Raw genomic sequence first — 12045 nt, forward strand, 5'->3', positions numbered from 1 at the left:
GCTGGTGACTGAGGAAACTCTGATGACACAACGGTACATCAGGGACATCTCTGCATCCTGTTTTTTCTCTTATGTGGCGGTGTCATGGTGGCATTTTTAACAGAACAATGCACATACCCACACACACACGACATGTGGCTCTGTGAACTGTCTGTGTGATATTGGGGTATTTCCGTGGCCAGAAAACCGCAGGATATCTCCTACAGAAAATGCGTGTAGCCAGCTCGGACATCAGCGCCATCCCACTGGCAGCAGCTTGGATATCAAGAACAATTTACGACAGAAGTGGACCAGCTTGCCTGAGGCAAGAATACAACGGATTTATGATACCCTTCCCAACTGAATTAGGTGCCTGCATGCAGACCAAACAAGATGTAGCGTCATACTGATAAATGGGCTCATACTGCCAACTTTTTTGTAAGCCTGGGTCGAATTTATATTCACTGAAATGTAATCGTATACCCACTCAAACCGTGGGGTCTGATTTCGTTTCCTCCCCCAAACCTGGGTGATCAACGTTTTTGTCAGGCGGTGCAAATATCCTGTGGTTCGTATCTCGCCATTTGGATCCAGAGTTACGTTAACGCTTGATATTGTCATTACCTTGATTTTCGAACCACAACTTTGATTTGGACCTGTAGTGGATTGTATGTTGTCGTGTGAGACGATGCTTCCGTTCACCGGCGCTGATTCGGGACTCACGTATTTGTTGTAAAGTTCGCCCTCTTATTTCGTTTGTAGATATCGACTCAGTGTAGATCTCGATTTCCGTACAGTGCCTAATTCACAGGAGGGACTTGCCTAGCTTAGTGTTAGGTTACGATACTTGACTACTACTTTCCGTTACTGATCAGACCATGATTCTGTGAAAAGTGTCAAATACTTAATAGAGATCTACAACGACCACGTGCACTTGGAGATTAAATTCCAGCCACATCCATTTCATGTCGCAAAATGAAAATGTTATTCGCGGTCGATTGTCTTCTTCGAGTTCTTTTTAACTATTCCTAATAAATTCGTTTGAACCAATTATTAAATAATCTTGCATATGCTTGTCTATGTAATTTAGGAAGCTTAAAAGTGTGTACTTTTTACAGTATTTTCCCTTCCATGCAAAACCAAATAACATCAACAGTTTGAAGCACTGTCGGGAATGATTCATGCTAAATAATATTATCTGATCTGACGCAATGGCTCCTTTACTTTTTTGTATAATCGTTTATTTAGCTGTTGTTGACGCTTTTCTATTTTTCATTCATTAGAGTCCTCGTCACATCTGTTTGTGTTTGATCTTAATGATATCTTGCACAACACGATCGATCTTTATAGTGTTCAGTCCGCTTATCCTTATCTTTACCCACATTCTACTGTGTCTTAGTCAAATATTTTGAAGTCTTTGTGATCGAAGCTATGTCCGTTATAATTTTGTCTCTCTTTGTACCTCTGGTAGCTGATTTACGCATGTATTAAAATTTTGTTCGTCAGGTTGGAGAGAATAACATCTCATAACTTTTATTCACCAATGCACGTGATGTACATAATGTGTGATTCTGCACTGTGCAATGCAATAGCGCAATGTAGCAATATACTAAACACTTTGAAGATATTCAAGAAGTAATCCGGAGAACGAATTATGGAATCTCTTTCGTAAGTCATCTTTAATGGTGTGCCTTAGGAATTCACACACATTTGAACATTATTTACATCAATCTGTCAATGCTGTGATAACTTCTCGAATCCGCGACTACAAATATCACCCGATTTTGAAATGAAGAACTCATCGAACCATGCTCGCAGCGCATTATTATCCGGAAAGAAAGTTACTTGATTATTGTTTGACAGAGAGAGGAAAAGCTAAAAATATGAGGGTGCACGATCAGGTGAATAGGGGGGTTGCAGAATGACTTCCCAACCCATCTTCTGTATAGTGTGTTCTGTCAGTCTAGCAGAATGCGGACGGGCGTTATCGTGGAGTAGTATCACTTCACGCAGTCTTCCTGGTCATTGTTGTTGGACTGAGTCAGCAAGATATCTCAGTTGTTGACAATGAATGTCAGCAAACAGAAGAATATGTCGTAAATGTTCCGATATCTCCACTTGGTAATCCATTTTGTAGTGTCCACAGCTCCACTCACAATTTTCAAATGAGAAATTGACATGGAAACTCATATAATAACAGTGAACTGTAAATAAAAATGACAATCGAAAAATAAACCCATATCAACCGCAAAATCAAATTGCAAAACAGAAACACTAAGAACTTCTGTATCAACCCAATAATTCATATCAGGTAGCATAGTTTTTTCTTAATTTGTCACTGCATTCATCGATTATAATCCCGAACAGGGATCGGCATGTTATCGCTTTTTCGTACTTTCTCCTCCAATTCATATGCCATACATTTCAGTTCCTTATTATTCCTGGTTAGCCATTGATCAAAAGAAATAAGAAGAAAGTAATCAGGTAATTACATAAAATGTCACTTACTGTTCTAGTTGGTCCCCCAGAAGAGCAGATGTATCTTCGTCAAGGGGTTCAAAGAGGTCGTCCACTGTCAGGTCGCGCGAGTAACCCTCTCTAAAAAGCGGGAGCGTGTACCTGTAACAGTTGAACGTTCGTAACTTGAGGTACACAATGTTTATATCTGTGTCTGCGCAATTTACGTCTAGCAGCGACCAAAGCTCAATGTTTTTTGCTTCAGTAAATTATCAGCCACAAAAATATTATTCGATGAATGATACACAATAAATATTTACAAAGAAAAAAATTCTAATGTACCTCCGCCAGATCAGAAGTAAAATCGTCCTCATCGATGTGGTATAAGCCAAAAGATCTTAAAACACATTATCATATAAAAGTTAACAACAAACTTGTCACAAAACATGTAAATGTTCGACACACCGAGGTGCATATGAGAATTCTTAGGCTATGGTAGTCACATTCATTGTATTACTGCGCTGAATTTGAACAGAAGTCAGATTGTATGTAATACTCGAATATTTGTTATTATTAATAACATATACACGTCATTTGGTTCTGTCAATGGAACAGGACGACCTGGCCGCCAGTAAATTCTTTAGGCCCTCTTATACCGAACTTCATTAGCAGTTACACTTTTTATGGCAGCTGGAAAATTATTGAACGTGTGTGCCTGAATAATGGACACTTTTCTGTTCCAAAGTAAGTGACTCTAAATCTTTGTTGAGATCATTCTTATTTCTAGTGTTGATTCCAAGAATTGAGCTACTGGTTTGAGAAAACATATATTTTTAATAACGAATTTCATTGAAATAATTATATATTGTGAAGTGGTATTTAGTAGTTCTAGTGCCTTAAACAGGCCTCTGCAGGACGCTCTTGGGTTTGCACCACAAATATTTCATGTTATACGTTTTAGGACTCCGAAAACTTTTGCTTGGCTTGAAGAGTTACCCCAAAAAATAATCCTGTATGACATTAAGGAATGAAAGTAAGCAAAGTTGCTAGCCTTTTTTTTTATCACTTATGTCTAAGAACATCCACATTGCAAATAGAAATTTGTTTAGGTTGTTCAGCAGTTCCATGATATGCTCCCTCCTAGATGAGTTTATCATCAAACTGTAATCCCAAGAATTTAACACATTCAACCACTTCTATCTGCCTGTTGTCATATTCTAGGCATATGCTGGGGACAATGTGTTACAACTTCTAAACTCAATGTAGTGTGTTTTTTCAAAGTTTACTGACAGAGATTTGCCCGGGAACCATTTATTAATGACCATGAAAATTTCATTCTTTCTAAGACTGTATTTGATTTTCTATTTATTGCAATATTAGTTCATCTGCATACAAAACTAATTTGGTGTCTGATAAATTTACTGAAGAAGGGTCGTTAGTAAACAGTATAAAAAGTAAGATCCTAAAATGGAACCATGTGGGACGTTGCATGTAATTAATTCCCAGTTGGAAGATGCCTGATAACTTAATTTCTGTTTCCTTTTGACACTCTCTTTTTACTGTCCGACTTTCTCGATTTGAACAATTTCCAGCGTTTCTTGCCGCACTGTAATATTCTAATTTACTTATAATGTGATGTACACAGTCAAATATCTTTGACATCAAAAATGTAACAGTAGCCTGTAACTCGTTGTCTAACGAATTACGTAAATTCTTCCTGTACGTGGAGATAGCCTTCTCACTACTAGAGCCCTTTAGAAAACCGAACTGTGAATTTAACAATATATTGTTATTGTCACATGGTTAAGGAGCCGACTGTATATTATAAAATATACGACAGTGCTGGGAAAGGTAAAACTGGACTGATACTTATCTCTTTTCTTAAACAAGTGCTTAACTTCAGCATATTTCAACCATTCAGGTTGTGTTCAGTTGATAAACGACTGATTACGCTAATAATTTGCTACTAATCTTCAATTAATGTTATTGATATTTCATCATAACCACAACACTTTTTTATTTGAAATGTTTTATTATGGACATTATGTCCGCTGATATAATGAGGGTCGTATTCAAATGGCTGAGGTTATTTTAATGATAATTTTCACCTTGTTCAGAGGGTTCCGCACTTGTTATGTTGAATTAATGAAATGCCGCCCATTTGCTAGTACAGCAAAATCTTTGAGTCTACTTCACATTAGGCCATTTTCAAGCGTATCTGAATCTGTCATAGTTAATTTATAATGTGATGGATATAAAAATATTTTATAACAGGGGAAAACGAAGCCTCTATACATTTGCAGAATGAGTACAGAAAGAATACATAAATTGAGCTATGCTGTTGAGAAGCAACGTCAAATGATGAAAACAGTAAAAGTCAACTGGATTAAAAAAGTTATGTGGCCAGTTACATCGTGAGAGAAATCGACGTACCATGATTGTATAAAAAAATAGTAAAGAAAACTGTACAATTTGGTATGTTAGAGCTATTAACATACTACGGTTTTAAGAAAATTTGTATTTGACGGGTTCAGATTTTCATATTGCATGCTTTTGCATTAAAGGTTGAAAGTAATTTTTAGATTTCATAAAACGGCAAAACAGTTGGGCGAAAGTTAAGTTCTCTGTCGAGTAACAGTTAAACCAGAAGGAAGTGTAGAGGGCTCTAGAGTAGCTTGGACGCTTCGTGGAGTGCTTACAACAGCATGTTTACAAACATCTACATACAGCTACGAAATTGCGGAATTATTCAATGGAAGTTGAAGGAACTGGACTCCTATGTTCGCGAAACTGCTATTTCTTAATGTGCTTTGCTCGTTGAGCGTAATTACCTTGGATTTTTTGAGGTAGGTGTAAATTTATATTTTTTCGCAAATGTGCTTAAGGTATCCCTTCCCCATTGTATGAAGGATTACTAGGTTGTTTTCAATACTGTGCATCGCTCGATTGTCTGTTATAAGATGAGCTGCGAAGGTGGATTTACTTCCTTTGTCTTTTTTCTTTTTATTTCTGTGTGTTCCTTGTATCGCATTTTAAAATTTCACCATTCAATGAGAGCAGTAAATTTTGTATTGCCACATTTTTGTTGTAGGTTTTGTCTTGTGTTAGTGTTGTAATTTAAGAGACGTTTTAGAGACTCATATCCTTACTAAACTTAGTGACACATGACGTGATAAGCAATCAATATTGTTCACACATTAGTTGTGTAAGTAATAGATCCTTTGACTACGTGTAACATGAAATTGTGACTATTATGGATTTCTGGGATTATTTCCTGTGTAGAAGATGCCGTGTGATGATGAGATTATTCCGAGACTGGTCTGGCTTAATAACAACGAAGTGCAGCAAAGTCTTTAATACAACACATAAGGGCTTCACGATAAGAAAGAAATACAAGCTCAAATCCTGTTGCTGCTGCTACCCTTTCCATCAGTAATGGAGATTGAGACAGCACAATGAGCAGCAGCAAACGCTGAGGAGTTAAGGACACAAGACAAAAGGGAAATAGCGGGTATAGCGTAACGTCAAAAATACTTACATACTTAGAACATTCTTAGATAGCATTCGTCACCGAGAGGAAAAATACGGCCAAGTAATTCCTGAACAAATAGTCGCCCACCTCACAGTGACACAAACGCTGGCCAAGGTCTGCCCCGCAGCACTGGTTACGTCACACGAGCAATCTGAGATTACATACAGCTTCAGGACAGTCGAGCTCCATGTACTTCCGTTCATACGGGTAGTGTCTGGATCACTGTATGACGTTCTCGAAAGAGGTCTGTGATGGTAGCACGAAATTGTAAAGGCTTTAATTCAGCCACAACCTGAGATAGAATATGGAAAACACGCCCTTTTTGTTGAGTACTAACGCATACGTGAAAAAAATCTAATGTCATTTTGATGTTTCATGTAACGTAAAGGATGTGCTAAGTCACTAGTGGAAGGAATATCTTCCGCTTTCCAAAAATGCAACTAAATGTCGTTTTAATGAATGTTTATTGAGTTCTGCACCTGTTTTGTTTACATTTTTTCATTAACAAACGAGACAATTTAAGTGAAACGTGACGTTAGGAGGGTACACTATATTGTTGTCTTTTTTTTTTCTAAAAAGTCCTTTTCTTGACTCTTACGAAGCAGTGACTGTAGCTTCTAGTCAGTATGCTAAGATGCCGCATTGTAAAAGTCAATGAATGTTCTTTATTTACACCACAATGGGCATAAATGTTTGCCTTCTTAGTAACAGTTCTAAGTTCAGTTCTCACTAATTGTTTGCCCTTTGAAGAAAATTCCCATATCCTTTGGATCGATATGCGTCCCTGGAGAACCAGCATGATATGTTCGCTGTTCGTTATTTATAACAATATCAGAACTTACATGCGGCTGTCGTATGTGGAAATGGCATAATTTGGAGCAATTAACATCTACTTCCACATTCTGCAAACCATTCTGAAGCGCATGGCAGAGGTACTTCCGATTATAGTACGCATTAGGATTTCTCTCCGTACCACTCGCGCCTCTATACGTCTGTAATTAGCCTAACTTCGTTTTCGCAGTCTTTGCGGAAGCGGTACGTAATGGGCCATAGTGCAATCACGATCAGAAACAAACAGAACACCATGAACGACTAGAGACAGGACGTTCATATTCACAGGACATGTACAGTCGTGGACAAAACGAGCGAGACCCCTCGCCTTTTCGTTATGCTGATCCGCACGGCTTTAAAGTCTGCTACACAGCATAACAGGCAAGGCGACGAAGTGCTACCAACATACTATGCACAGGCGTGAAATTGAAAAACTATCTGAACTTTTTACGCTGTTTTCAATCATTTGTAAGACTGTATTAATGCTGATTAGTGTGTTAAATACAACACGTAAATATAAGACAGAACTGAAAGAAGAAACGCTAATTGGTATGAACTGTACCAAAAAAATGCATTTCAACTTATCGAGATAACATAACTGTTTTAGTAAGACAAAGAACCCCAGATCGTTACGAATTAGCAAAATATTATCCGCATTCGGCCGCGAAACGGTCTGTGTCAACGTTTAGACCAGTCATACTGGATTACCGTTGCTGACCTACCATGGAACTGTGCAAATTTAGCAATGCGTGAAGATTCATAACGGAATTCAGTTAAAAATCATTAAGTGCCACAATTAAGTCAATTCCATTATTGACAGAAGCGGAAAAAGTAGGCAGTAACATGTATGAAATTTTACAAGAGTGTCGTATTGACATCTACAGGGCGCCAGTACAGAATAAAGGTAGCGATAAAAGGTATTGGGGGCGCGAGAATTTCTTAAAATTGCTTTACTGGTATTCTATACGCCTCCATCGAGATTAGAACCTGAAACAAACCAGACCTTCCTTCAACTACGCTAGCAGACAACCCAGGCAAACAGCCCTCTATTATTAACCCAGACATGAATAAGCCGGCAATTTCGCAATGAAAATGGCAAAAAAATCTGCAGTTTCTGTTGCATAGAGCTTTCTGGACTCAAAAACATGAATTTTCTTCCTTTATGTCACCGCTTATGTGACAATCATTCGGGATGTTTTTCGAAATAACAAAATACTGTTATGAGAGAGTAAATTTAGTAGGATAATTCTGCACCACCCCAGGATATAAACGGCTACATAGCTGCCAACGGTATTATACAATGTTTCGAATTCTCCACTAGACTCGCCACAGCCAGAAAACGTTCATTAGCCGAACTGTTTCATAAGTTAGCTAGCAATGGGAATGTTCGCACTTCTAAAACGCTGTGGCATTAATACTGGGATGTGAATTACCACGTATATAGGCAATTGGATACTATTTGCATTCCTGTAAAAGTGATTTGGATCGAAAGCGTAGCTACGATTAATATGCTGATATATCGGCTGCAACTAGCACATTTCGGATAAAGAGTAGGGGGTGTTATTTATGCGGCCTTCATCTTCAGTAGCTGTCGTAGCTGTTTTCGTTGATAGGATTTCGTCACCTAAACCGGTAAAAACGGAACCCTAATAGTCTCACTTTCTTGACCGTCTATCGGTTTAACCAACCCTTAAAACTCGTTTACCTCCAGAACGCGTAGACATAATAAGCGGAAATGTATCGCACTTCTTGCGGTACCCGGTCCCTTGGTTGTGTAAAAAAGTGAGCTTCTATGTCAACGCAATCTAAAGATACGGCCGTTTATGTAGAGAAAATTTACGTGAAAGGTCAAAAAATGGCTCCAAGAACTATGCGACCAAACTGCTTCAGCCCCTAGACCTCAAACTACTTAAACCAACCTAACCTAACACACATAGATGCCCGGAGAAGGATTCGAACGGACGGCGCAAGCAGCCCTGCGATCCGCGGTATGACGCCGTTGAAAGCACGGCTAACCCGCGCCGGCAAGCTGTTAATATCATCTGATGTTGCTAACAAGTTATTTAATTCTGGTGAATGATTTTTTGCGCAGTTCATTTAAGATACAATAACTAAAATATATTTGATGTTACTGAAGACGAAGGAAGCCTAATTCATTTCCCTCTCTTTATTGATGATGTTAGATTTGCAATCGGAGCATACGTATTATCCATAACCACACTTTAGCGCCACACTGGCGTACAGTTTTAGACATAAAAACTGACCGCCGGCCGGCCGCCACAGAGACTAAGTCCGAGTCGTTCACTTAACGTGGCCAATAAAACTGACCGCCCCGGCAATCTGACAACATTGTTAGATGCGGAAGTGTTAGGAGGAAGTGTTGTCCACTTCCGAGATGTTCTCGGATTGTGTGAGCCTGTGGTCTAGTAGCCGGCACAGTAACTCAGCGTGTTCGGTCAGAGGGTTAGATACCCTCTGTAATAAAAAAATTGAGTTAATGGATCAACGACGAACTGAAACGGGTGTCTTGCGACGACTGCACCGAGCAGATTCAACGAACAAAAACGAGACAAAAAAAAAGAAGTGGTAATCTTCGTGCATTCTAAACTTATGGTCGTCTGTTCGCGTCCAACTGTTTTCTTTTCTTTTTTTTTTTTAACCACATTTCGGTCTAAAGTTATGAGTCTGATTGAGCATCGAAGATAATTCGCTTAACATTCTACCCAGCAGCAATAACAAGTATTCCAGAAACAACTCCGCAGGACAGCTCGTGGCTGCGTCGCGATCATAACAGCTTACGTTCGAGCGTTTCCTCGCGCTGCAGCGGCTACCGGCCACCGGCCAGACGCCACCCGCCGCCTGAAATCCGGCGCCGCCCATGTGAACGCGGCGCCACGCTGTCAGTGTATGTATCAACTGTCATTTTCGAATTTGAAGTTCTAGTTATCATCTCGCAGTTAAGCATTGGATTTTGCATACTTGAAAATCATGAACTACAGTTAAGCATTGTAAAATTGAGTCGCAAGTGGAAAAATGTGTAACATCTACAACACAACGTTTACTTTTGGTATAACAGAGGGGTGAATGCAGAGGAGGCAGCTAGAAAGATTTGAATTGTGTTTGGAGCGAGTGCTTTTGGGAAAAATACGCCAGAAAAAGATATTCGTGTTTCAACAAAGATCGTTCTGCCATGAATGATTTTCCACATTAACGAAGTTTCGCCTACTGATATATGTGATAGATTACCATTTTACCATCATGCGACATTTGCATCCAACAGGCAAAGTTCAGAAGTCTGGTGTAGGAGTACTGCATGCTCTAATTCGAAACAACAAAAATCATCGGAGTGACTATTATTGAACGTCATCAGCATTCCTATGCAGTACTATTACTGGTGACGCGTTATGATGCCTTTATCGTTAACTTCCTAAGAAGAAATGAAAGGCTGAGCCCCACCAAAAGTCGTAAACTCGAGGAAAGAGTAGTGTGAACATAATATTTTACATCTGATAAATCCAAAAGTGTGTTTTGGGCTACGAATTCTGCCCCCAGGGTGTGTGCAACACAGCTGGAATTTGTTGCCAACAACTAAGACACCTTTTGGTCGCAGTGTAAGGAAATCGAACAACAAAACTACATCACCTGTGCTACTGCATGACAACGCACTATGTTGCTTTGAGAAACAAAACTATCCAGGAGATTGATAGGAAAGTCGTCTCTCAGGCAATTGTATTGATAGGGAAGACCTCTCTCACTCAAGCACTTGTCCCTCTCGTCATATATTTGTAAAATTTTACCTTTCCCGCTCTTGATCGATCAACCGTCAAGGCAATTCATTTCTAGACGAAAATGCTCTTAAAACTACTGTGGTTTAATGACATCGTTAGAACCAGTAGGTTTCAACAGGCGTAGAATTTGTAAACAACTTTAGCATTGTCAGATCGTTTTAGATATCGTGAAAGAAAATTCTGCTGATGATTAATTTCTCTTCGATAATTACTGTTGCGTTTAGTAAACTAATGGAAAATGCAATTAAAATATTCACTGAACTAATATAAATTAAATTCAGGTTACTACAGAAACATCACGACGGCAGTCTATCTTAATAAAGCATTAAGTGTCTGTGAGACGATTGTGCCTATTTTAACACGAATTAGTAGTATATTACCGACTTTTGACTTCGAAAAGATCTGTATTTATTTCATTTCCTGTTCCATTCGTAAGTATTATGAAAATGTGACATTTCATAGATAAAATCATGTATTCACAACAACAAAAAATACGTCGGCAGAAAACAAAAGTGGCATTATGAATTTGGAAGTACCGTAAGGTTTTCGCTCTGACACTAAGGGTTACTGAAAGTAGCAAGACGAATTTTGCTCGAGCGTTGTCTTACGATTCCATTATTGAGTTTTTATCTGCCTGCTTGTAGCTGTGCAACAAAAGAATTAAAAATCTGGCTTTCAGCGAGTCTCGAAAGGCGAACGAAAGCAGCTTGCACCTGGTAGCTAAGCATCTTACCTGGGAACTGGTTTTTTCCTAAAGTGGGAAGGCATCCTTTTGTGGTTGAATTGTTGGCAAATGTCAGTCAGACGCGTGCCTTTGGTCTAAGCGTTTCGGTGTGTTGAATTTGTACGAATGATTTTTCTACAGGCTTTTTCTGTCCCAAATAGAGAGTTGAAGTCTCCGATTAGTATTTTCACGTCATCTTGGTGAGTTTTGCTCATAGTATTTTCTAGTGTGTTCCAGAATTTTTCGACGTTTTCGGTGTTTTTCTTATTTTCGATGTTGGTGGGGACAAGTGCATTGATGAGTGTATATTTTTTACTGGGGCTCTGAATGAGCATAGCCATAAGTCGCTTGTTGATGGGCCGGCCGCGGTGGACGAGCGGTTCTAGGCGCTTCAGCCGAAACCTCGCGACTGCTACGGTCGCAGGTTCGAATCCAGCCTCGGGCATGGATGTGTGCGATGTCTTTACGTTAGTTAGGTTTAAGAAGTTCTAAGTTACTCCATCATAGGAATTTATGTGCGCAGCATTGTTGCAATACAGACGTTCAAATTATCCGATTTCTGTAATTCCATTTCGATACCAGATCGGTCTAATCGGTTTCAGCCAGGCAGTCTTAATGTGGATATCTGACTGCGACACTCATCATATGATAGACTGGGTAAACCACATTCTTAATCGGACTGTTGAATATAGATCACTTATACATGACAGGGCCTGAATTCTTAAACACTGTGG

The 12045-nt window shown here is 39.2% G+C and overlaps 1 protein-coding gene across 1 annotated transcript in view; it reads right to left on the reverse strand.

Moving 5' to 3' along the window:
• LOC126236242 (ATP-binding cassette sub-family C member 4-like) overlaps positions 1-12045 on the reverse strand; it is a 180777-nt gene that overhangs the window by 125351 nt on the left and 43381 nt on the right. The window contains exon 2 of the mRNA XM_049945385.1: positions 2488-2598. Coding sequence (XP_049801342.1) covers positions 2488-2598 — 111 coding nt within the window. The remainder of the gene's footprint in view (positions 1-2487; positions 2599-12045) is intronic.

Source organism: Schistocerca nitens, chromosome 2 (assembly GCF_023898315.1).
Source record: "Schistocerca nitens isolate TAMUIC-IGC-003100 chromosome 2, iqSchNite1.1, whole genome shotgun sequence".
In the NCBI taxonomy this organism is placed as follows: Eukaryota; Metazoa; Arthropoda; class Insecta; order Orthoptera; family Acrididae; genus Schistocerca; species Schistocerca nitens.